Below are 27,173 nucleotides of genomic sequence, written 5' to 3'. Positions count from 1 at the left end.
GGTACTACCGCTGGAGGAGCAGAACACGGGACAAAAGGAGGCAGGACAGAGCAGAGTACGGTGGCAGTAGTGCAGTAGCGGTACTACCGCTCGGCCGGAGCGGTACTACCGCTTATAGGCGGAACTACCGTGCCTTACTGCTGCGCGACTACCGCTGAACCCGACACGAAAAGAGCAGACCCAAAATTGAGGCGGTAATAGAGCGGTACTACCGCTTGACGCTACAAGCGGTACTACCGCTGCCACCGCGGTACTACCGCAGGGAGAAAAACAGAACTGCCAAAACTTCTTCATATGAGCTCCGAATTGAGCAAACTCAATCTTGTTGGATACAAGACGACGAGTAGCATCAAAATAGTGAGAGGATGTATGCCTAATAAATAGAGGAGTGAAACCTCCAACCGAGAAGAACCGGCATAACCTCCAACATCGAAAACATCATAGAAGATGCAAGTGAACTCCGTTTTCGATGAACCCGAGCTTGTCATCAAGATGACCATAAGCTCCAAAACTCACAAAGAGAAGAACCAAACAAGAACCAATAAAGATGATGCAAGAATGCAATGGTTTGAGCTCTCTATGAACGATGCGATCAAGCTACTCATCGAGAGCCCCCCTTGATAGTATGGCAATCGATCCTATAACCCGGCCCCCCTGTTGGAGATCGTTGCAGAAATTAATTTTTTTTTCTACGCATCACCAAGAACAATCTATGGAGTCTTCTAGCAACGAGAGGGAAAAGAGTGCATCTACATACCCTTGTAGATCGCGAGCGGAAGCGTTCACGTGAACGGGGTTGATGGAGTCGTACTCGTCGTGATCCAAATCACCGATGACCGAGCGCCGAACGGACGGCACCTCCGCGTTCAACACACGTACGGTTGGGGAAGACGTCTCCTCCTTCTTGATCCAGCAAGGGGGAGGGAGAGGTTGATGGAGATCCAGCAGCACGACGGCGTGGTGGTGGAAGCAGCGGGGATCTCGGCAGGGCTTCGCCAAGCTCAGCGAGAGGGAGAGGTGTCACGGGAGGGAGAGGGAGGCGCCAGGGGCTTCAGTGCGGCTGCCCTCCCTCCCCCCTCTTTATATAGGGCCCCTGGGGGGGCGCCGGCCCTAGGAGATCCAATCTCCAAGGGGGGGCGGCGGCCAAGGGGGTGGCTTGCCCCCAAAGCCAAGTGGGGCGCCCCCCACCCCTAGGGTTTCCAACCCTAGGCGCAGGGGGAGGCCCAAGGGGGGCGCACCAGCCCAACAGGGGCTGATTCCCCTCCCACTTCAGCCCATGGGGCCCTCCGGGATAGGTGGCCCCACCCGGTGGACCCCCCGGGACCCTTCCGGTGGTCCCGGTACAATACCGGTGACCCCGAAACTTTCCCGGTGGCCGAAACTGGACTTCCTATATGCAATTCTTCACCTCCGGACCATTCCGGAACTCCTCGTGACGTCCGGGATCTCATCCGGGACTCCGAACAACTTTCGTATTTCCGCATACTAATATGTCTACAACCCTAGCGTCACCGAACCTTAAGTGTGTAGACCCTACGGGTTCGGGAGACATGCAGACATGACCGAGACGACTCTCCGGTCAATAACCAACAGCGGGATCTGGATACCCATGTTGGCTCCCACATGTTCCACGATGATCTCATCGGATGAACCACGATGTCGAGGATTCAATCAATCCCGTATAAAATTCCCTTTGTCAATCGGTACGTTACTTGCCCGAGATTCGATCGTCGGTATCCCAATACCTCGTTCAATCTCGTTACCAGCAAGTCACTTTACTCGTTCCGTAATGCATGATCCCATGACTAACTACTTAGTCATATTGAGCTCATTATGATGATGCATTACCGAGTGGGCCCAGAGATACCTCTCCGTCACACGGAGTGACAAATCCCAGTCTCGATCCGTGCCAACCCAACAGACACTTTCGGAGATACCCGTAGTGCACCTTTACAGCCACCCAGTTACGTTGTGACGTTTGGTACACCCAAAGCATTCCTACGGTATCCGGGAGTTGCACGATCTCATGGTCTAAGGAAATGATACTTGACATTAGAAAAGCTTTAGCAAACGAACTACACGATCTAGTGCTATGCTTAGGATTGGGTCTTGTCCATCACATCATTCTCCTAATGATGTGATCCCGTTATCAATGACATCCAATGTCCATGGTCAGGAAACCGTAACCATTTATTGATCAACGAGCTAGTCAACTAGAGGCTCACTAGGGACATGTTATGGTCTATGTGTTCACACATGTATTACGATTTCCGGATAACACAATTATAGCATGCATGAACAATAGACAATTATCATGAACAAGGAAATATAATAATAACCATTTTATTATTGCCTCTAGGGCATATTTCCAACAGTCTCCCACTTTCACTAGAGTCAATAATCTAGTTACATTGTGATGAATCGTACACCCATAGAGTTCTGGTGTTGATCATGTTTCGCTCGTGGAAGAGGTTTAGTCAACGGATCTGCGACATTCAAATCCGTATGCACTTTACAAATATCTATGTCTCCATTTTGAACATTTTCACGAATGGAGTTGAAGCGACGCTTGATGTGCCTGGTCTTCTTGTGAAACCTGGGCTCCTTGGCAAGGGCAATAGCTCCAGTGTTGTCACAGAAGAGAGTCATCGGCCCTGATGCACTGGGAATAACTCCTAGGTCGGCAATGAACTACTTCATACAGATTGCTTCATGTGCTGCCTCCGAGGCTGCCATGTACTCCGCTTCACATGTAGATCCCGCCACGACGCTTTGCTTGCAACTGCACCAGCTGACTGCCCCACCATTCAAAATATACACGTATCCGGTTTGTGACTTAGAGTCATCCAGATCTGTGTCGAAGCTAGCATCGACGTAACCCTTTACGACGAGCTCTTCGTCACCTCCATAAACGAGAAACATATCCTTAGTCCTCTTCAGGTACTTCAGGATATTCTTGACCGCTGTCCAGTGTTCCATGCCGGGATTACTTTGGTACCTTCCTACCAAACTTACGGCAAGGTTTACATCAGGTCTGGTACACAGCATGGCATACATAATAGACCCTATGGCCGAGGCATAGGGGACGACACTCATCTTTTCTCTATCTTCTGCCGTGGTCGGGCATTGAGCCGTGCTCAATTGCACACCTTGCAATACAGGCAAGAATCCCTTCTTGGACTGATCCATATTGAACTTCTTCAATATCTTGTCAAGGTACATACTTTGTGAAAGACCAATGAGGCGTCTTGATCTATCTCTATAGATCTTGATGCCTAATATATAAGCAGCTTCTCCAAGGTCCTTCATTGAAAAACACTTGTTCAAGTAGGCCTTTATGCTTCCCAAGAATTCTATATCATTTCCCATCAACAGTATGTCATCCACATATAATATGAGAAATGCTACAGAGCTCCCACTCACTTTCTTGTAAACACAGGCTTCTCCATAAGTCTGTGTAAACCCAAACGCTTTGATCATCTCATCAAATCAAACGTTCCAACTCCGAGATGCTTGCACCAGCCCATAGATGGAGCGCTGGAGCTTGCATACCTTGTTAGCATTCTTAGGATCGACAAAACCTTCCGGCTGCATCATATACAATTCTTCCTTAAGAAAGCCGTTAAGGAATGCCGTTTTGACGTCCATTTGCCATACCTCATAATCATAGTATGCGGCAATTGCTAACATGATTTGGACGGACTTCAGCTTCGCTACGGGTGAGAAAGTCTCATCGTAGTCAACCCCTTGAACTTGTCAATAACCCTTAGCGACAAGTCGAGCTTTATAGATGGTAACATTACCATCCGCGTCCTTCTTCTTCTTAAAGATCCATTTGTTTTCTATCGCTCGCCGATCATCGGGCAAGTCTGTCAAAGTCCACACTTTGTTTTCATACATGGATCCTATCTCGGATTGCATGGCTTCAAGCCATTTGTTGGAATCTGGGCCCGCCATTGCTTCTTCATAGTTCGAAGGTTCACCGTTGTCTAACAACATGATTTCCAGGACAGGGTTGCCATACCACTCTGGTGTGGAACGTGTCCTCGTGGACCTACGAAGTTCAGTAGTAACTTGATCCGAAGTACCTTGATCATCATCATTGGATTCCTCTCTAGTCAGTGCAGGCACCACAGGAACATCTTCCTGAGCTGCGCTACTTTCCGGTTCAAGAGGTAGTACTTCATCAAGTTCCACTTTCCTCCCACTTACTTCTTTCGAGAGAAACTCTTTCTCCAGAAAGGACCCGTTCTTGGCAACAAAGATCTTGCCTTCGGATCCAAGGTAGAAGGTATACCCAATGGTTTCCTTAGGGTATCCTATGAAGACGCATTTTTCCGACTTGGGTTCGTGCTTTTCAGGTTGAAGTTTCTTGACATAAGCATCGCATCCCCAAACTTTTAGAAACGACAGCTTAGGTTTCTTCCCAAACCATAATTCATACGGTGTCGTCTCAACGGATTTCGACGGAGCCCTATTTAAAGTGAATGCGGCAGTCTCTAAAGCATAGCCCCAAAATGAGAGCGGTAGATCGGTAAGAGACATCATAGATCGCACCATATCAAATAGAGTGCGATTACGACGTTCGGACACACCATTTCGCTGAGGTGTTCCAGGCGGCGTGAGTTGTGAAACTATTCCACATTTTCTTAAGTGTGTGCCAAATTCGTGACTCAAATATTCCCCTCCACGATCTGATCGTAAGAACTTTATTTTCCTGTCACGTTGATTCTCAACCTCACTATGAAATTCCTTGAACTTTTCAAAGGTCTCAGACTTGTGTTTCATTAGGTAGACATACCCATATCTACTCAAGTCATCAGTGAGAGTGAGAACATAACGATAGCCACCGCGAGCCTCAACACTCATTGGACCGCACACATCAGTATGTATGATTTCCAATAAGTTGGTTGCTCGCTCCATTGTTCCGGAGAACGGAGTCTTGGTCATCTTACCCATGAGGCATGGTTTGCACGTATCAAATGATTCGTAATCAAGACTCCAAAAGTCCATCTGCATGGAGCTTCTTCATGCGTTTGACACCAATGTGACCAAGACGGCAGTGCCACAAGTATGTGCGACTATCATTATCAACCTTACATCTTTTGGTATTCACACTATGAATATGTGTAACACTATGTTCGAGATTCATTAAGAATAAACCATTAACCAGCGGGGCATGACCATAAAACATATCTCTCATATAAATAGAACAACCATTATTCTCGGATTTAAATGAGTAGCCATCTCGAATTAAACGAGATCCTGATACAGTGTTCATGCTCAAAGCTGGCACTAAATAACAATTATTGAGGTTTAAAACTAATCCCGTAGGTAAATGTAGAGGTAGCGTGCCGACGGCGATCACATCGGCCTTGGAACCATTCCCGACGCGCATCGTCACCTCGTCCTTTGCCAGTCCCCGTTTATTCTGCAGCTCCTGCTTTGAGTTACAAATATGAGCAACCGCACCGGTATCAAATACCCAGGAGCTACTACGAGTGCTGGTAAGGTACACATCAATAACATGTATATCACATATACCTTTGGTGTTGCCGGCCTTCTTGTCCGCCAAGTACTTGGGGCAGTTCCGCTTCCAGTGACCACTTCCCTTGCAATAAAAGCACTCAGTCTCAGGCTTGGGTCCATTCTTTGGCTTCTTCCCGGCAACTGGCTTACCGGGCGCGGCAACTCCCTTGCCGTCCTTCTTGAAGTTCTTCTTACCCTTGCCTTTCTTGAACTTAGTGGTTTTATTCACCATCAACACTTGATGTTCCTTTTTGATCTCCACCTCCGCTGATTTCAGCATTGAATATACCTCAGGAATGGTCTTTTCCATCCCCTGCATATTGAAGTTCATCACAAAGCTCTTGTAGCTCGGTGGAAGTGACTGAAGGATTCTGTCAATGACCGCGTCATCCGGGAGATTAACTCCCAGCTGAGTCAAGCGGTTGTGTAACCCAGACATTTTGAGTATGTGCTCACTGACAGAACTATTTTCCTCCATCTTACAACTGAAGAACTTGTCGGAGACTTCATATCTCTCGACCCGGGCATGAGCTTGGAAAACCATTTTCAGCTCTTCGAACATCTCATATGCTCCGTGTTGCTCAAAACGCTTTTGGAGCCCCAGTTCTAAGCTGTAAAGCATGCCGCACTGAACGAGGGAGTAATCATCAGCACGCTGCTGCCAAGCGTTCATAACGTCTTGGTTCTCTGGGATGGGTGCGTCACCTAGCGGTGCTTCTAGGACATAATCTTTCTTGGCAGCTATGAGGATGATCCTCAGGTTCCAGACCCAGTCCGTATAGTTGCTGCCATCATCTTTCAGCTTGGTTTTCTCTAGGAACGCATTGAAGTTGAGGGCAACATTAGCGTGGGCCATTTGATCTACAAGACATATTGTAAAGATTTTAGACTAAGTTCATGATAATTAAGTTCATCTAATCAAATTATTCAAAGAACTCCCACTCAGATAGACATCCCTCTAGTCATCTAAGTGAAACATGATCCGAGTCAACTAGGCCGTGTCCGATCATCACGTGAGACGGACTAGTCAACATCGGTGAACATCTTCATGTTGATCGTATCTTCTATACGACTCATGCTCGACCTTTCGGTCTTCCGTGTTCCGAGGCCATGTCTGTACATGCTAGGCTCGTCAAGTCAACCTAAGTGTATTGCGTGTGCAAATCTGGCTTACACCCGTTGTATTCGAACGTTAGAATCTATCACACCCGATCATCACGTGGTGCTTCGAAACAACGAACCTTCACAACGGTGCACAGTTAGGGGGAACACTTTCTTGAAATTATTGCGAGGGATCATCTTATTTAAGCTACCGTCGTTCTAAGCAAATAAGATGTAAAACATGATAAACATCACATGCAATCAAATAGTGACATGATATGGCCAGTATCATATTGCTTCTTTGATCTCCATCTTCGGGGCGCCATGATCATCTTCGTCACCGGCATGACACCATGATCTACATCATCGTGTCTTCATGAAGTTGTCACGCCAACGATTACTTCTACTTCTATGGCTAACGTGTTTAGCAATAAAGTAAAGTAATTTACATGGCGTTATTTAATGACACGCAGGTCATACAAAAAATAAAGACAACTCCTATGGCTCCTGCCGGTTGTCATACTCATCGACATGCAAGTCGTGATTCCTATTACAAGAACATGATCAATCTCATACATCACATATATTTCATTCATCACATCCTTTTAGCCATATCACCTCACAAGGCATATGCTGCAAAAATAAGTTAGACGTCCTCTAATTGTTGTTGCATGTTTTTACGTGGCTTCTATAGGTTTCTAGCAAGAACGTTTCTTACCTACGTAAAACCACAACGTGATATGCCAACTTCTATTTACCCTTCATAAGGACCCTTTTCATCAAATCCGATTCGACTAAAGTGGGAGAGACAGACACCCGCTAGCCACCTTATGCAACTAGTGCATGTCAGTCGGTGGAACCTGTCTCATGTAAGCGTACGTGTAAGGTCGGTCCGGGCCGCTTCATCCCACGATGCCGCCGAAACAAGATAAGACTAGTAGTGGCAAGAAAATTGACAACATCTACGCCCACAACAAGTTTGTGTTCTACTCGTGCATAGAAACTACGCATAGACCTAGCTCATGATGCCACTGTTGGAGATCGTTGCAGAAATTAAAAAAAATTCTACGCATCACCAAGAACAATCTATGGAGTCTTCTAGCAACGAGAGGGAAAAGAGTGCATCTACATACCCTTGTAGATCGCGAGCGGAAGCGTTCAAGTGAACGGGGTTGATGGAGTCGTACTCGTCGTGATCCAAATCACCGATGACCGAGCGCCGAACGGACGACACCTCCGCGTTCAACACACGTACGGTTGGGGAAGACGTCTCCTCCTTCTTGATCCAGCAAGGGGGAGGGAGAGGTTGATGGAGATCCAGCAGCACGACGGCGTGGTGGTGGAAGCAGCGGGGATCTCGGCAGGGCTTCGCCAAGCTCAGCGAGAGGGAGAGGTGTCACGGGAGGGAGAGGGAGGCGCCAGGGGCTTCGGTGCGGCTGCCCTCCCTCCCCCCTCTTTATATAGGGCCCCTGGGGGGGCGCTGGCCCTAGGAGATCCAATCTCCAAGGGGGGGCGGTGGCCAAGGGGGTGGCTTGCCCCCAAAGCCAAGTGGGGCGCCCCCCACCCCTAGGGTTTCCAACCCTAGGCGCAGGGGGAGGCCCAAGGGGGGCGCACCAGCCCAACAGGGGCTGGTTCCCCTCCCACTTCAGCCCATGGGGCCCTCCGGGATAGGTGGCCCCACCCGGTGGACCCCCCGGGACCCTTCCGATGGTCCCGGTAAAATACCGGTGACCCCGAAACTTTCCCGGTGGCCGGAACTGGACTTCCTATATGCAATTCTTCACCTCCGGACCATTCCGGAACTCCTCGTGACGTCCGGGATCTCATCCGGGACTTCGAACAACTTTTGGATTTCCGCATACTAATATCTCTACAACCCTAGCGTCACGGAACCTTAAGTGTGTAGACCCTACGGGTTCGGGAGACATGCAGACATGACCGAGACGACTCTCCGGTCAATAACCAACAGCGGGACCTGGATACCCATGTTGGCTCCCACATGTTCCACGATGATCTCATCGGATGAACCACGATGTCGAGGATTCAATCAATCCCGTATACAATTCCCTTTGTCAATCGGTATGTTACTTGCCCGAGATTCGATCGTCGGTATCCCAATACCTTGTTCAATCTCGTTACCGGCAAGTCACTTTACTCGTACCGTAATGCATGATCCCGTGACCAAACACTTGGTCATATTGAGCTCATTATGATGTGCATTACCAAGTGGGCCCAGAGATACCTCTCCGTCATACGGAGTGACAAATCCCAGTCTCGATTCGTGCCAACCCAACAGACACTTTCGGAGATACCCGTAGTGCACCTTTACAGCCACCCAGTTACGTTGTGACGTTTGGCACACCCAAAGCACTCCTATGGTATCCGGGAGTTGCACAATCTCATGGTCTAAGGAAATGATACTTGACATTTGGAAAAGCTCTAGCAAACGAACTACACGATCTTGTGCTACGCTTTGGATTGGGTCTTGTCCATCACATCATTCTCCTAATGATGTGATCCCGTTATCAATGACATCCAATGTCCATAGTCAGGAAACCATGACTATCTGTTGATCAACGAGCTAGTCAACTAGAGGCTCATTAGGGACATGTTGTGGTCTATGTATTCACACATGTATTACGATTTCCGGATAACACAATTATAGCATGAACAATAGACAATTATCATGAACAAGGAAATATAATAATAACCATTTTATTATTGCCTCTAGGGCATATTTCCAACACTCCCAACTACCATCATGAGACCGGTAAAATAGAAAACCTATCAAGAGCAAACCTTTGCCTTGCACATGGTCCACTTGAGCTAGATGATGACGATCTTGACTCCCTCAAGATGGACCACCTTTCTTGATTGCGTTGGCTCGATGAAGACTAGTCGATTGCTCCTCCATACTCCACTATGGGTGAGCCACCCTTCCGCACATCTTCACAAGTCCATTGTCACCACAATGGATGGCAAGCTTCAAGCATTTGATCTCTTCGTGATGCTTTACTTGAACTTGCCCGCTTCACTTGAACTTGCACACCGCAACCTAACCCCACAAGGAACTCTCACGAAGACCATAGGTTAGTACACAAAGCGTAATTGACAATGCTTACCATACCATGGGATCGCTTGATCCCTCGGTACATCTTGTGCGCTTTGTGTGTTGATCAACTTGATTCACTCTTGACTTAGTCTTGATCAACCTTGACTCTTTCCAACTCTCTTCATTTGGATGATGTCTAGAAGGTAAACATGAATGATCACACAATCTTCTTCTTCAAGACATGCTTGCAATAAGCTCAACTCTCACATGACCAATCTTTGGATAATTCCTTAATAACACCTTGGTCACCACATAAACTCCTTGAAACCAACACATGGACTTCAAGAAATGCCTATGGACAAATCCTTCAAATATAACTCAAGGCAACCATTAGTCCATAGAGATTGTCATCAATTACCAAAACCAAACATGGGGCACCGCATGTTCTTTCATAAATAACAACTTTATTATTGCCTCTAGGGCATATTTCCTTCAGTCTCCCACTTGCACTAGAGTCAATAATCTAGATTACATTGTAATGATTCTAACACCCATGGAGTCTTGGTGCTGATCATGTTTTGCTCGTGGAAGAGGCTTAGTCAACGGGTCTGCAACATTCAGATCCGTATGTATTTTGCAAATATCTATGTCTCCCTCCTTGACTTGATCGCAGATGGAGTCGAAGCGTCTCTTGATGTGTTTGGTTCTCTTGTGAAATCTGGATTACTTCGCTAAGGCAATTGCTCCAGTATTGTCAAAAAAGATTTTCATTGGACCCGATACACTAGGTATTACACCTAGATCGGAAATGAACTCCTTCATCCAGACTCCTTCATTTGCTGCTTCCAAAGCAGCTATGTACTCCGCTTCACACGTAGATCCCGCCACGACGCTTTGCTTGGAATTGCACCAACTGACAGCTCCACCATTCAATATAAAGACGTATCCGGTTTGCGACTTAGAGTCATCCGGATCAGTGTCAAAGCTAGCATCAACGTAACCATTTATGACGAGCTCTTTGTCACCTCCATAAACGAGAAATATATCCTTAGTCCTTTTCAGGTATTTCAGGATGTTCTTGACCGCTGTCCAGTGATCCACTCCTGGATTACTTTGGTACCTCCCTGCTAAACTTATAGTAAGGCACACATCAGGTCTGGTACACAACATTGCATACATGATAGAACCTATGGCTGAGGCATAGGGAATGACTTCCATTTTCTCTCTATCTTCTACAGTGGTCGGGCATTGAGTCTGACTCAACTTCACACCTTGTAACACAGGTAAGAACCCTTTCTTTGACTGATTCATTTTGAACTTCTTCAAAACTTTATCAAGGTATGTGCTTTGTGAAAGTCCAATTAAGCGTCTTGATCTATCTCTATAGATCTTGATGCCCAATATATAAGCAGCTTGACCGAGGTCTTTCATTTAAAAATTCTTATTCAAGTATCCTTTTATGCTATCCAGAAATTCTATATCATTTCCAATCAATAATATGTCATCCACATATAATATTAGAAATGCTACAGAGCTTCCACTCACTTTCTTGTAAATACAGGCTTCTTCAAAAGTCTATATAAAACCATATGCTTTGATCACACTATCAAAGCAGATATTCCAACTCCGAGAGGCTTGCTCCGTAAATGGATCGCTGGAGCTTGCACACTTTGTTAGCACATTTAGGATCGACAAAACCTTCTAGTTGCATCATATACAACTCTTCTTTAAGAAATTCATTAAGGAATGCAGTTTTGACATCCATTTGCCAAATTTCATAATCATAAAATGCGGCAATTGCTAACATGATTCGGACAGACTTAAGCATCGCTACGGGTGAGAAGGTCTCATCGTAGTCAACTCCTTGAACTTGTAGAAAACCTTTCGCAACAAGTCGAGCTTTGTAGACAGTAACATTACCGTCTGCGTCAGTCTTCTTCTTGAAGATCCATTTATTTTCTATGGCTTGCCGATCATCGAGCAAGTCAACCAAAGTCCATACTTTGTTCTCATAAATGGATCCCATCTCAGATTTCATAGCCTCAAGCCATTTCGTGGAATCTGGGCTCATCATCGCTTCCTCATAGTTCGTAGGTTCGTCATGGTCTAGTAACATGACTTCCAGAACAGGATACCCATACCACTCTGGTGTGGAACGTACTCTGGTTGACCTACGAGGTTCGGTAGTAACTTGATCTGAAGTTTCATGATCATCATCATTAACTTCCTCACTAATTGGTGTAGGCATCACTGGAACTGATTTCTGTGATGAACTACTTTCCAACTCGAGAGAAGGTACAATTACCTCATCAAGTTCTACTTTCCTCCCACTCACTTCTTTCGAGAGAAACTCCTTCTCTAGAAAGGTCCATTCTTAGCAACAAATATCTTGCCTTCGGATCTGTGATAGAAGGTGTACCAACAGTTTCTTTTGGGTATCCAATGAAAACACACTTCTCCGATTTGGGTTCGAGCTTATCAGGCTGAAGCTTTTTCACATAAGCATCGCAACCCCAAACTTTAAGAAACGACAGCTTAGGTTTCTTGCCAAACCATAGTTCATATGGTGTCGTCTCAACGGATTTAGATGGTGCCCTATTTAATGTGAATACAACTGTCTCTAATGTATAACCCCAAAACGATAGTGGTAAATCGGTAAGAGACATCATAGATCACACCATATCTAATAAAGTACGGTTACGACGTTCGGACACACCATTACGCTGTGGTGTTCCAGGTGGCCTGAGTTGTGAAACTATTCCACATTGTTTTAAATGAAGATCAAACTCGTAACTCAAATATTCGCCTCCGCGATCAAATCTTAGAAACTTTATTTTCTTGTTACGATGATTTTCCACTTCACTCTGAAATTCTTTGAACTTTTCAAATGTTTCAGACTTGTGTTTCATTAAGTAGATATACCCATATATGCTCAAATCATTTGTGAAGGTCAGAAAATAACGATACCCGCCGCGAGCCTCTACACTCATCGGACCGCATACATCAGCATGTATTATTTCCAATAAGTCAGTGGCTTGCTCCATTGTTCCGGAAGATTAATTCCCAGTTGAGTCAAGTGGTTATGGTACCCAGACATTCTGAGCATGTGTTCACTGACAGAACTGTTCTCCTCCATCTTGCAGCTATAGAACTTGTTGGAGACTTCATATCTCTCAACTCGGGCATTTGCTTGAAATATTAACTTCAACTTCTTGAACATCTCATATGCTCCATGACGTTCAAAACGTCTTTGAAGTCCCGATTCTAAGGCGTAAAGCATGGCACACCGAACTATCGAGTAGTCATCAAATTTAGCTTGCCAGACATTCATAACGTCCGAAGTTGCTCATGGAGCAGGCCTTGCACCTAGTGGTGCATCAAGGACGTAATTCTTCTGTGCAACAATGAGGATAATCCTCAAGTTACGGACACAGTCCGTGTAGTTGCCACCATCATCTTTCAACTTAGCTTTCTCTAGGAACTCATTAAAATTCAAGGGAACGGTAGCACGGGCCATTGATCTACAACATGGATATGCAAAAACTATCAGGACTAAGTTCATGATAAATTTAAGTTCAATTAATCATATTACTTAAGAACTCCCACATAGATAGACATCCCTCGAGTCATCTAAATGATCACGTGATCCATATCAACTAAACCATGTCCGATCATCACGTGAGACGGAGTAGTTTTCGATGGTGAACATCTCTATGTTGATCATATCTACTATATGATTCACGTTCGACCTTTCGGTCTCAGTGTTCCGAGGCCATGTCTGTACATGCTAGGCTCGTCAAGTTTAACCCGAGTATTCTGCACGTGCAAAACTGTCTTGCACCCGTTGTATGTGAACGTAGAGCTTATCACACCCGATCATCACGTGTTGTCTCGGCACGACAAACTGTCGCAATGGTGGATACTCAGGGAGAACACTTATACCTTGAAATTTTAGTGAGGGATCATTTTATAATGCTACCGCCGTACTAAGCAAAATAAGATGCATAAAAGATAAACATCACATGCAATCAAAATATGTGACATGATATGGCCATCATCATCTTGTGCCTTTGATCTCCATCTCCAAAGCACCGTCATGATCTCCATCGTCACCGGCTTGACACCTTGATCTCCATCGTAGCGTCGTTGTCGTCTCGCCAACTAATGCTTCTACAACTATCGCTAACTCATAGTGATAAAGTAAAGCAATTACATGGCGATTGCATTTCATACAATAAAGCGACAACCATAAGGCTCCTGCCATTTGCCGAAAACTTTTACAAAACATGATCATCTCATACAATAACGTATATCACATCATGTCTTGACCATATCACATCACAACATGCCCTGCAAAAACAAGTTAGACGTCCTCTACTTTGTTGTTGCAAGTTTTACGTGGCTGCTATGGGCTTCTAGTAAGAAGCGTTCTTACCTACACATCAAAACCACAACGATTTTTCGTCAAGTGTGCTGTTTTAACCTTTAACAAGGACCGGCCGTAGTCAAATTCGATTCAAATAAATTTGGAGAAACAGACACCCGCCAGCCACCTTTATGCAAAACAAGTTGCATGTCTGTCGGTGGAACCGGTCTCATGAACGTGGTCATGTAAGGTTGGTTTGGGCCGCTTCATCCAACCATACCGCCGAATCATAATAAGACGTTGGTGGTAAGCAGTATGACTATGATCGCCCACAACTCTTTGTGTTCTACTCGTGCATATCATCTACGCATAGACCTGGCTTGGATGCCACTGTTGGGGAACGTAGCATGCAATTTCCAAAATTTTCCTATGATCACTCAAGATCTATGTAGGAGATGCATAGCAACGAGAGGGGGAGAGTGTGTCCACGTACCCTCATAAACCAAAAGGGAAGCATTAGTTTAACGCGGTTGATGTAGTCAAACGTCTTCGCGATCCAACCGATCAAGTACCGAACGTGCGGCACCTCCGAGTTCAGCACACATTCAGCTCGATGACGTCCCTCGAACTCTTGATCCAGCAAAGTGTCGAGGGAGAGTTTCATCAGCAGGACGGCGTGGTGACGGTGATGGTGATGTGATCCGCGCAGGGCTTCGCCTAAGCACTACGACAATATGACCGGAGGAGTAAACGGTGGAGGGGGCCACTGCACACGGCTAAAAAACAATTGATGTCCTTTGGGGTGCCCCCTGCTCTCGTATATAAAGGAGGAGAGGGGAGGAGGCCGGCCCTAGGGGGCGCGCCAAGTGGGGGGAGACCCACTAGGACTCCTAGTCCTAGTCGCCCCTTCCTTCTTTCGGAGGGGGAAATGGGGAAGGAGAGGGAGAGGGAGAAGGAAAGGGGGGCCGCGCCCCCTTCCCTTGTCCAATTCGGACTGCCCATGGGGGGGGCGCGTGCCACCCCTTGTGGGCTGCTCTGTCTCTCCCCTATGGCCCATGTTGGCCAATTACTTTCCCTGTGGGATTCCGGTAACCCCTCGGTACTCCGATAAATATCCGAAACACTCCGAAACCATTCCGGTGTCCGAATACTATCGTCCAATATATCAATCTTTACCTCTCGACCATTTCGAGACTCCTCGTCATGTCCGTGGTCTCATCCGGGACTCCAAACAGTCTTCGGTCACCAAAACACATAAGTCATAATACAAATCATCATCGAACGTTATGCGTGCGGACCCTACGGGTTCGAGTACTATGTAGGCATGACCGAGACACATCTCCGATCAATAACCAACAGCGGAACCTAGATGCTCATATTGGTTCCTACATATTCTACGAAGATCTTTATCGGTCAAATCGCAATGACAACATACGTCATTCCCTTTGTCATCGGTATGTTACTTGCCCGAGATTTGATCGTCGGTATCCTCATACCTAGTTCAATCTCGTTACCAACAAGTCCTCTTTACTCATTCCGTAATGCATCATCCCGCAACTAACTCATTAGTCACATTGCTTGCAAGGCTTATCATGATGTGCATTACCGAGAGGGCCCAGAGATACCTCTCTGATACTCGGAGTGACAAATCCTAATCTCGATCTATGCCAACCCAACAAACACCTTCGGAGACACCTGCAGAGCATCTTATAATAACCCAGTTACGTTGTGACGTTTGATAGCACACAAGGTGTTCCTCGGTATTCGGGAGTTGCATAATCTCATAGTCAAAGGAATATGTATAAGTCATGAAGAAAGCAATAGCAATAAAACTTAACGATCATTATGCTAAGCTAGCGGACGGGTCTTGTCCATCACATCATTCTCTAATGATGTGATCCCGTTCATCAAATGACAACACATGTCTATGTTCAGGAAACTTAACCATCTTTGATTAAGGAGCTAGTCAAGTAGAGGCATACTAGGGACACTTTGTTTTGTCTATGTGTTCACACATGTATCAAGTTTCCGGTTAATACAATTCTAGCATGAGTAATAAACATTTATCATGATATAAGGAAATATAAATAACAACTTTATTATTGCCTCTAGGGCATATTTCCTTCACTGTCCGTCGTCAGTGTCGGTGGATGCGAGGTCGACGACGGACTGCCAACACCAGCGCGTGTTTGAGCGTGTCCATGTCCGGCTGCGCCACCTCTGTGTTGCCAGCGGCGGCTTCAGCACATGCGGCCTCTAAGAGCGCCCGCTGCTCCCGGGTTCGGCTCGACCATGGCGGTCACGGCCTCCTTTGCTTGCAAGCTCGTCGTAGATTTGGTCCTCCGCCAGCAGGTGTTGCTCGAGGAGGAATAAGTTGTATCGCTGCTCCTCCTGCGCCTGCTAGAACGCCAACATAGGCGCCGACGCAGGCTTCTCCTCCGCAATGGCGGCGTCGAAGTGTGTCTGCGCCTGCTCCATGGTCAAGCTGTCATGCACATGCGCGGGGTCCAGTGCGAAGTCATCGCTGGAGCCCGTCTCCATCTTGGGGTTGTTGTCGGCGACCTCGGGCGAGCTGGCCGGCATACCCTGCTCGATCCGCCAGGCGCGGAGGGTCTGCCATCGTGCTTCTGCTCCGAGGATAGGCTCTCCCACAAAGCGCTAGAGCTTGTGGTCATGGCGGATGTGATGCAAGGGAGGAGGATGTGGAGCGGATGTGTTGTGGTGTGGAGTTAGCTTTGTGTGTCCGCCTTTAAATAGAGGATTCCGGTGAGGCCAAGCATCCGGGTGTGTCAATGCGCGGTGTCGGAGTTGGTTCCTCGGCCGGCGAGTCTGCTTAATGACGGCATACGTACGGACGGGCATTGAACGAGAGTTATAGATATCCGTCCCGACCCGTCAAGTAAACGTCTCTCCGACATGAAACAAGCGCAGACTACGGGGGCGCGGTGCGGGCGGCGCTCTCGGCTGGCGCGCTTCTTCAATGCCGGCGCCAGTGAGAGGCCGCGTCCGCTCTAGGCCGGCGTCAATGCGGAGCGGCCGCTACACAGCGGCATGAATGCGGGCAGCTGGCGTTGGGCGGGAAAGTACGCGGGAGAGGAGGATGATTTTGAGTGGGTCAGGTTAGTCAGACATGGGCGTGGCAGCGGTCCGAATGCCCGTAAAACCCCTCACATTGTTTCGAGTTTACGGAAAAAAGTATGTCCGGACCGCCAAGCGGACCGATACAGAATCGTGTTGGATGTGAAAACACGTCCGGACCGTACAATCGAACGGTTGGCGTTGGAGATGTTGTAAGTCCAGCATGCTTTGCCGAGTAATACTTTTGCCCTTTGCCAAGTATTTTGAATACTCGGCAAACATATATTTTTTTGGCCGGTAGCAGTTATTTCCTGTAGTGACTTCACAGGGATGACTGGCCGTGAGAGAGCCGGGATTCAAGTAGTTTGTTTGTCCGTTGCATCCTTGCATGGACCGGTAAGGAGCCGGGGTAACGCTGCATTTGGCGTAGACGATGGGTCATGCGCGTCTCCATCCATCAGCCGGCCGCACTGTCCCCCTCGCTGAAAACTTCAAGGCGCGCCATTTCATCGGTTTCTCCATCCACGCTTGTCCATTTCATTTCACGGGTCATGCGATGCGTATGCCGTGCGACTTCGCTCCATTTATCAGCGTCACGCCTCCACACGCGCCGGCCTCCGCTCCCCGTCTACTTCACTCGTCGTGTGTGAGCAGCCCCTGCATTCTGCAGCACTCGCCTATCCTGTTATACGACGGACGACCGTCTTGCGAGCGGGAGAGGCTACGACGATGAGCACCGGCAAGGCGCCCGCGCTCTACCACGTCCGCGCTCGGTCGCTTACGAGCAAGGTGCTCGACCTCGACTCCTCGCCGGCGTGCCCGTCCCCGCCACCGTTCCGGTCACACGTCACGGTGCCGTTTCTCTGGGAGGACGCGCCGGGGAAACCCAAGCTGCGCGCAGCCCGGCCGAGCGCCCTGTCGCTCCCTTCCGCGAGCCCAGCCCCAGTTCTTGCTGACGGCGGCCCGACTGCCAGAGTGGCCGGCGGTCACGAGGACGGTCACGGCGCCCATGCGCGCCCCGTGCTGCTGAAGCTGAAGCTGCCGCCGCGGCTGCAAGCGGCGGAGCACCCGCTCTCCTCCCCCAGGACCGTGCTCCAGGGCCCCTACTTCGGCGGCGGCGGCGGCGGAAACAAGCCGCCGAGGCCGCTTAGGAGGATCGCGAGGACGGCGAGCTGTCAGATGAATCTGCGCGCCGGCGGGGCCCTCTTTGCTTGGAGGAAGGGCGCGGCAACAGCGGGCAGCAAGGAGGGCGGCCACTGTCAGCTCTACGCCGTGGCGCCGGACGCGTCATGCCTCTCGCCCGCGGCGTCGTCGGCGTCCTCCTCGTCGTCTTCGTCGATGTCCTACTTCTTTGATGACCACAGCCGCAGGCAAGCCGATGGGCGCGAGGACTCGGAGGATGGCGAGGTAGGCGACGACGGCGCCAAGGGGTCGGTGAGGATCACGAGGTTTAGGAGGAACCGAAGCCTTCCCACTATGTCCAGATCGCATCTCTGGGTGAGTTAATCTCTTCTCCCTTCTCTCTGCTATGTTTCTTCGTAGGACAGAGTTTGCACTCCTCTACTGTAGCTATTACTTTTGGTTATACTTCCCCTATTACTTGTCCCAGAAATGGATAGATATGAGAGAGACAACAAGTAAAACAGTATTAAGCAAACTACTTTTATGCATGTTACCAATTCCTAAACAACAAAACACACTCCTTCAAAAAACAAACAAAACACACATTGCCACAATCTAATCTGATAGAAAAGTTTCTGAAGTTCATCCTGTATGCGGTCTCCATGGCATGGGCACATTATCAATTTTGAAAATTTGGATCTCACTCCCAAATCGAGTCTCGAGTGAACATCTGCCCATCCCCTGTTGGTGTTTTAGTCGGTCTCTCCAGTTATCTGCTGCACTGAAAATACACAAATTTCTCAAGAATCTAGAAGAATAGAAGTCCACAGCAGGCTGAAATTAAACAAAATTTGGTGCACACCCGTTCTTATCAGTTGTTTCACATCGCATACGCATGCAAATACAATAATGCAAAACATGTTTCTTCTGGCAGGCCAACATCCGCAAGGGCGTCAAGCAGATTAGTCCATGGAGCTACAAGCCGACATAGAGGGAGTATCACCGTACGGCTGACAGATAAAGTATCGCTAAAAATGCAGCTGCTTTATGCACCGCAACATGTTGCCAATTTAATGCAACAAAGGTAGCAACCATGTATGCGCTTTATATGACGGATAATGATGTACCTAATGCAAATTTAACGCAATAAAGGTAGCAACGTTTTATGTGTGGTTGCGGTTAATGATATTAGAGCAAGGCTAATAGTATATCTATGTACTAGGATTTTTATCGCTACTTGTGCTTTGCGTTAAATGTATTTTTATCGCAAGTAGAGGGATATAGCATCAAATTTAGGCGCCAATTTAGGGTCACGCCAAAGATATGTCAAGCTTTCCTTTCATATGGGTAGACGCTTTGCTGCCATGCCTTTATTATGCTGGGATGTTTTGCTTCTACATTTGGTTAAATGTCAAGCTTTGCTTTCTTATGGCTGGATGCCACGTATATGTGTTGTTGAGGGAATAGCTAAACTTGTATTGGGTCCCTCCCGAGTCCTACATGGCATCCACTGGATGGTCAACAAAGGGCAAAAGAAGTCAACAAAAGTCAAAGTGGTCAAGACAAGTCCAAGCAAGCTACCGCGGGTCCAGGCAAATCACCCCGGTCAACAAAAGTCCAAACAAGTAAAAATAGGAAGAGAAAATAAAAGACCAAGTCAAAATAGGAAGAGTAAATAAAAGACCATGTCAAAATAGGAAGAGTAAATAAAAGACCATGTCAAAATAAGAAGAGAGAATAAAAGAACAAGTGAAAGCTGAAGGCAAAGAAGACCAAGCCCAAGAAGAAAACATTGATATGATGGAAAAATTACCCCCATGGGCCACAATTCCCCCTAGCCCAACTAGGAAGTCAAAGTCTCATGGACTAAAAGATTACCGCCTTCTACCCTCCACATATTCATCATGAGGGTAGATTTGATCATCTGTTAAGCATCCCTAGGTAATAAAGGGCTCTCCATAGTCATGTCATTCACTATCACTTGAATAAACTTGCAAGGAGACATTTGTCCCCTCCTTAGAAACAGTGCTCAAAGGGTCCGGATTTCGGAGTATGGGGACCTTACAAGTGTCTGGACCCGGGATCGCGATATGAAAATCTAGTCATTTAACTAGAAAATGCATATCACAATCCAAACCCCTCCACACAACATGCACATTATATCCATACACGTAACACACATGCCATGTGGGCCAGAACAACATGCAATAGAACACAACTCTATGACAGAACTACAATATTATTTTGCAACCGACGCCCTTATATATGAGCAGGCCCTATTTCCCAAGATCTAGAAAACCGAACAAACCGAGGAGGCTGAAAAGGAGAAAAAAAATCCACCCCAATCCCATCTCCTACATCCCGACCCACTTCCTCATGTTCGCCATTGTCGACCCAGCGTGCCACCCACCCCGCTGTCCTACCACGAGCACTGCCTCCACACCTCCATCTCCAACTACCACCATGCCCGGATCAACTGCGTCGCTCCCCACCATCGACATGCGTGGCTGCCGCCAAATCCCATCTAGCTAGTTCCCATGTGCCACCGCGACCCATTCATGTGTGCTGCTGCTGCAACTCACAGCCCCCGAGGATCACGCGTGTTGTTCCGCATCCTGCCGCCACTCCTCGCCTTAACCCTAAGGCGCCCCGCACTCCAACGATGTGGCCCGTGTGGTTCCAACACTTCTCTACTAATAACCCACAAGTATAGGGGATTGCAACAGTTTTCGAGGGTAGAGTATTCAACCCAAATTTATTGATTCGACACAAGGGGAGCCAAAGAATATTTGTAAGTCAACACAAGTCAAAGCAACCTACCGTGGGTCTAGGCAAACCACCATGGTCAACAAAAGTCCAAAGAAGTAAAAATAGAAGAGAAAATAAACGACCAAGTTAAAATAGGAAGAGTAAATAAAAGACCATGTCAAAATGACAAAATGGGAAGAGAGAATAAAAGAACAAGTGAAAGCTGAAGGCAAAGAAGTAAAGAAGACCAAGCTCAAGAAGAAAACATTGATATGACGGAAAAATTACCCCCATGGGCCACAATCCCCCCTAGCCCAACTAGGAAGTCACAGTCTCATGGACTAGAAAATTACCGCCTTCTACCCTCCCACATATTCATCATGAGGGTAGATTTGATCATTTGTTAAGCATCCTTAGGTAATAAAGAGCTCCCCATAGGCATGCCATTCACTATCACTTGAATAAACTCATGAAGAGACATTTCTCCCCTCCTTAGAAATAGTGTTCAAAGGGGTCGGGTTTCGGAGTACGGGTGTCAGGACCCGGGATCGGCGATATGAAAATCCAGTCATTTAACTAGCAAATGCATATCACAATCCAAACCCCTCCGCACAACATACACATTATATCCATACACGTAACACGCATGCCATGTGGGCGAGAACAACATGCAACACAACACAACTCTATGAGAGAACTGCAATATTATTTTGCAACTGACGCCCCTATATATGAGCGGGCCCTAGTTCCCAAGATCTAGAAAACCGAACGAATCGAGGAGGCTAAAAAAGAGAAAAAAAATCTCACCCTAATCCCATCTCCTACATCCCAACCCACCTCCCCGTGTTCGCTATTGTCGGCCCAGTGTGCAAGCCATCCCATTGTCCCACCACGAGCGCTGCCTCCGCACCTCCATCTCCAACTACTGCGTCGCTCCCCACCATCGACATGTGTGACTACTGCCAGACCCCGCAGGCTGCCAATCTAGTCAGTGCAAATGTGCCACCGCGACCTACTCCTGTGTGCTACTGCTGCAACTCACACCGCCCCAGAATCAGGCCCGTTGTTCCGCATCCAGCCGCCGCGACTCGCGAGCCCGCCTTAACCCTGTGGCACCCCGTACCCCAATGATGCGGCCCGCGTGGTTCCAACACTTCTCCACCACTAACAGCCCCACCACGCCCTCATCTCCCGATAGCACGCGAGGTCCCATCGAGGTCCCCGACCGTGGCCATGCCGCTATGCCGCTTGCATTCCCCCTGCTACACCATCATCTTCCCCCACCCCGCCGACTGCTCTAGCTTCGGCGACCCCAAGCCAATGACACTATGGAGCTCCTAGTACCATGGCCCTCGTCCCCCGTCCATGGCACTGCTCCGGCGGTCTTGGACCCGCAACACTGCAATTTCCCTAGCTACCACCAACCTCATGTGCCACCGTCCATGGTGCTACTTCACCGACGTCTTCATTCCCGTCCATGTGTTGCTTCTTGGGTGTACCGTGAAACAAACCGGGAGAACATTCTTAAGAAATATCTTGTTTTTTCCTTTGTGATTTCCTGCTCTCTTAAATCATTACTTGTTTTAGATGTTTGTGCATGGGTAAAAACTCTTTCATTTGTGGAATTGTAAACACTAGCATCTGATAAGGTAAGTTCATATTTTCCATACAAACCGACGAATAGGGAAGTTCAAGTTAAAACAAAGAGGTTCAAGCTAAAAGAATGGAGCAGTTTGATGTTTTAGAAAAAGCCACGTGAAAAATAAAAAGAAGGTCACTAAATTAAAAATACCTAAAACCCTCAAAGTTCACATGGGAAAACACGGGATGGTTGCACAACAAAAGGTCCAAGAGTTTTGGGACGAAAAATATATATACTCTAAAAAAAATCAAGAAATTCACTTAAAAATCGCAATGTCTTTTCTTTGAGTTCCCATAGTATCGTGATTTTTTTTGTTTAAAAATCTAAAAAGGTTGCCGCTAGAATTTTACATGCTCAAATAGAAAAGGTAAAGAAAAACCTAAATAAGAGATGGCAAAAGTTAAAATAAAGAAGTTCATATTGCAAAGTTATGATAGTCTAGATGAAATAGCCTAAAAGATGGAAATTCATAGTTGCCAAAAATGAATATAAAGTCCAAAAACCAATTGTGGATTATTTGGAAATTTAGAGACAACATCCAGAAAAGTTAAGATAACAAAGGTTCAAAACAAAACCCCGTGTGGATTCACTGAAAAAGCCAGGAAGCTAATGAGACAAAAATTTGCAAAAATTTGGAGGCGCGAAAAAATTCACCTTAGAAGTCGGAGAAAGTCCATATGATCACTTCTTGAAATTTATGTTCAAAAACATCAAAGGCATTTCGCAAAACTGACTCGAGAAGTGCATAAATAAAACCCAATGAAGTTCCACCACAAAAAGAACTTCATGGGGCAATTTTTTTAGGAATTTTAAAAAATTAAACGCAAGTAAGTTTACAAAAATAAAAGAGAAGTAAAGTAAAAAATTCAAAAAAGGCTTAGAGGTTCATCCCCGGTGGATCTGGAAGTTTGAAAAAGAACAATATACCTACATGTCCACTACAAATTCCTGGAAACTAAAAAGAAAAATCAAACCCTAAATGTTCAAAGGATGAAACTTATTTGGTTGATAAGAAAGAAAATAGTAATAATAAACACTTAAAGTTCAAAAGGGCGTAACTCGATTGCATGTAAGAAACACGAAAAATAAATAAATGAAAGAAGTTCAAAGGATGTAACCAGTTTAGATCATGAGAAAATAAAAATAAAAGTAACACTTAAAATTCAAAAGTTTAGAAGAAAAAACTGAAAATGAAGTTTAAAAGGGAATCCCGTGGTTTAAAATTTTGGAAGTTAAAATACAACATTAAGGGAAATTCATATAAAAGTAAAGGCAAAATAAAAATATAAACAACGTGGATTCATCGGAAAGGGCAAGAACATCATGGGACATGTTACAGAAGTTTAGAGTCACGAAAGTTCACCATGGAAATTAGAGAAGTCTATACATTCACTTCTTGAAATTTGCATGGAAACAATGGAGGCATTTCTCGAGACTAACACAAGAAGTTCATGTACGTACAATATACAAGTCCATATGTTAAATCTGAGGAGTTTCTAAGAAAGAGAGAAATAAATAAATGGAAAAGTACCAAGAAACGCACAAGAAAAAAAGCGGACAGTTCGATGGTATAAAACATAGAAGTTCGGAATCCCAACCCTAGAAGTTCGGGATGAGAGATAAGCAAAAAAAACATCATCAGTTTGAAGAAGAACTCTACATGAAAAAGTTCGCTACTAGAAGTTCACGTGCTCATCCCGACACAGTTTAGAAACAAATAAATTGATGCCATTTTTCGGTGTTTGAATACTCCTCTTAAAGCATCATCCGTTTGAAGAAGAACTCTACATGAAAAAGTTTCCCTATTCAATCGCTTTCTAACTGTATACTATTTGCTTCGTTCGGATAAAAAATTCATGTTTTTGTATATTTCATTCAAAATTAATTTAAACATATTTAAAACTATTCTTAAACCATTGCGATTTAAAAAAAATTAAACACAAAATTGTTAGTCCTTTTTCAACAGCTTTTCAATGTTATATCATTTGCTCAATTCGGATAAATGGTTTAGGAGTTACGAATAAAATTCCTTGGGTGCAGTTTAGAGTTGAAAACAGCAGTAGTTTAGTTTTAAGAGTAGTGTCTTAGGTGTATTTTCAGTCATATTTTATATAAACTACAAAAGGCAGCGGCTTTTTTATGGCTCAATGAAAGCTAGGCAGATCATCGACATGATATACAGGTGACATATCCCCACAAATAAATGGAAGTCATTTAAGCCATACAAACTTGATCGGTATATTTCAATAACACATCCCTATTACAAAAATAAAACAGTGCTATTAAGATCAAATTAAAGTTTTTTAACAATGATTTCCCGCGTATTTCCAGCAACAATAGTTTCTCTCATAATTTTGAAAGCAATACCTTTCCCACACATCTGCAACAGTGATAGGTCGTTGCATCTGTTCATTACCTAGTAACTAGAAATTCTAATTAACCGGAGATATATGCAGGATACTACTAGATTGACCGGTCAGCCATGCAAAATAAAACAATTCACAAATCAACATACCACACCCCCTACAAATTATCATTTTTTTTCCATCAGACGAGCATCCTACTCGCAATCAACAATTTTAAAATAAACTACAAAATTTGGTGGCTTTTCTACAGCACAATGAATGGAAGGCAGATCACCAGCAGGATACACATGTGACATATCCCCATGAATGAATGGATGGCAGATCTCCCATCAGGTGCATCCTACTCGTAATTAGGCATATTTTAAATAAAGTACAAAAGGTGAGGGATATTTTATGGCTCAATGAATGCAAGGCAGATCACTGACAAGATATACATGTGACGTACCTCGACGAATCAACAAAAGTCATTTAATCTGTACCAACTAGACCAATCTACTTCAACAACACTTTCTATTATGATTAAAAAAAGGTGCTATAGATATCAAATTAATGTTTTATGAAAGATGATTTCCCGCGCATTCCGGCAGCGATAGTTTTCCCGCATAATACGGGAGCAACTACAATAGAAGAAGGGCCTAGGGTGAAAGAATAGAAAAAACGAATCGTGGCCATTGGATGGAAGATGACTGGTACAAATTGACGTCCAGGGTTCTCATTGTACATTTCTTGAAAACCCCCTAGTACTAGTTACATAGAAGATAACTTTTGCAATAACCACCCAAAATTTCGGATATATCAATCATTCTGTACCTCATAAATATGACAATTTTTCAAATCTACCTGTGCACAAAAATTTCATATGTACTGTAGGCCACTTGACGTATATTTGATTTCATTAGTAGCCTCTGTTACATCCGGAATCATGCAAGAACTCCAAACATGTTGGTCTAAAATGCATGGGAACATCATCACAAATATTTTAGACATGAGACAATTAATCCATTCGCTTTAAATCATGACCAAACATCATTTTAAATTGCACGATCCCAGACATAACAGAACAGAAGACACACATACATATATTGTTACATAGCATGAGGGGATCATTTTTGGTACATCACAGACAACACTAATAAGTATGAAGGACTAAAATCAACATCGCCGAACACGCATTGCCGTTAGAAACTGCATCAACTTTTGCTATGTTGATGGGACACAACAAAAAAGCTATAGCCTTTTGCCTCCAGTACAAGTGCTTCTTGCTTATCGATCTTCTTGTGCTACTTCTTGCTTATCAATTTTATTGTGCTGGGAGATGTCACACCTAGCAAATAAGATTCAGTTAGGACAGGTCCATGGAAGTGTCATGCATTCGTACTTAATTTTTTAATCATCGTTACCTAATGAAATGAATATGCATCAAAATACCATTCGATTGTCTGCTGCACATACCAAATGGAAAGAAAATTAGAGACAAATTCATCCCAAAACACAACCTAAATGCTTCTATGCTGGATAGAGAAGGCACTGGACAGTTTAATCACTAAAGAGCAATCATGAGTTCGACAAGAACAATATTACCTATAACCACATATAGTCAATTTCACCTTTCTCCTTTTCTTTGAAGGATCAACAACAACCATACCTTTCTCGGGCCGAAAACCTTCTTTTGCACACAAGAAGAGCTTCCACTGAAGCACATTATCAACGATCTTTTGATGCCCAAGACGTACACCAAATCCAACATGGTGTGCATATGTTCTATAAAATTCCATTACCGAGCCAATGTCATCAAATAGCATCCCCACTTTTGGCCTCAGTTCCTCGTCACACTAGGGGTTTATACAAAGAACCCTGCAACGTCAATTGAGAGAATAGTAACATTAACCTCAGACAACAATGCTATGAACTTCTTGGATCTCATTTTTGTAAGAAGCAAAAAATATAATTTCAACCAACCTAAATTCAATTATTGTTCGCCACGTGCAGTGCTTATTTAGTGAGTATTACAAGCTGTGACCAATGTTGGTACCTCTTGAGAGAAGGCTTGTTTCTTTTTCGGTGTACTGGCATCATCAATGAAAAGCATTGGAGAATTAATATATGCAAACGAGGCGGCATCGCTGAAATCTTGACTTTGAAAATAATGGGCCGTTTCAAATCAATATA

The 27,173-nt window shown here is 45.4% G+C and overlaps 1 protein-coding gene across 1 annotated transcript; it reads left to right on the top strand.

Annotated features, from left to right (window-relative positions):
- Nucleotides 1-17,747: 17,747 nt before the first annotated feature.
- Nucleotides 17,748-19,442, top strand: LOC109756842 (uncharacterized). Its single transcript, XM_020315682.3, has 2 exons — nucleotides 17,748-18,623; nucleotides 19,183-19,442. Exons 1-2 carry the CDS (start codon nucleotides 17,856-17,858, stop codon nucleotides 19,237-19,239), a joined length of 825 nt encoding a protein of 274 aa, XP_020171271.1. The 5' UTR covers nucleotides 17,748-17,855; the 3' UTR covers nucleotides 19,240-19,442.
- Nucleotides 19,443-27,173: the final 7,731 nt, after the last annotated feature.

This window comes from Aegilops tauschii, chromosome 3, assembly GCF_002575655.3.
Source record: "Aegilops tauschii subsp. strangulata cultivar AL8/78 chromosome 3, Aet v6.0, whole genome shotgun sequence".
NCBI classification, from domain to species: Eukaryota; Viridiplantae; Streptophyta; class Magnoliopsida; order Poales; family Poaceae; genus Aegilops; species Aegilops tauschii.
This window is presented reverse-complemented; position numbering and strand designations above follow the sequence as displayed.

Excerpts from the sequence above, each read along its gene's own strand:
- LOC109756842 (XM_020315682.3), top strand. The coding sequence starts at position 17,856 with ATGAGCACCGGCAAGGCGCCCGCGCTCTACCACGTCCGCGCTCGGTCG. Across the intron at positions 18,624-19,182 it reads TGTCCAGATCGCATCTCTGG|GCCAACATCCGCAAGGGCGT; the intron begins GTGAGTTAATCT and ends TTCTTCTGGCAG.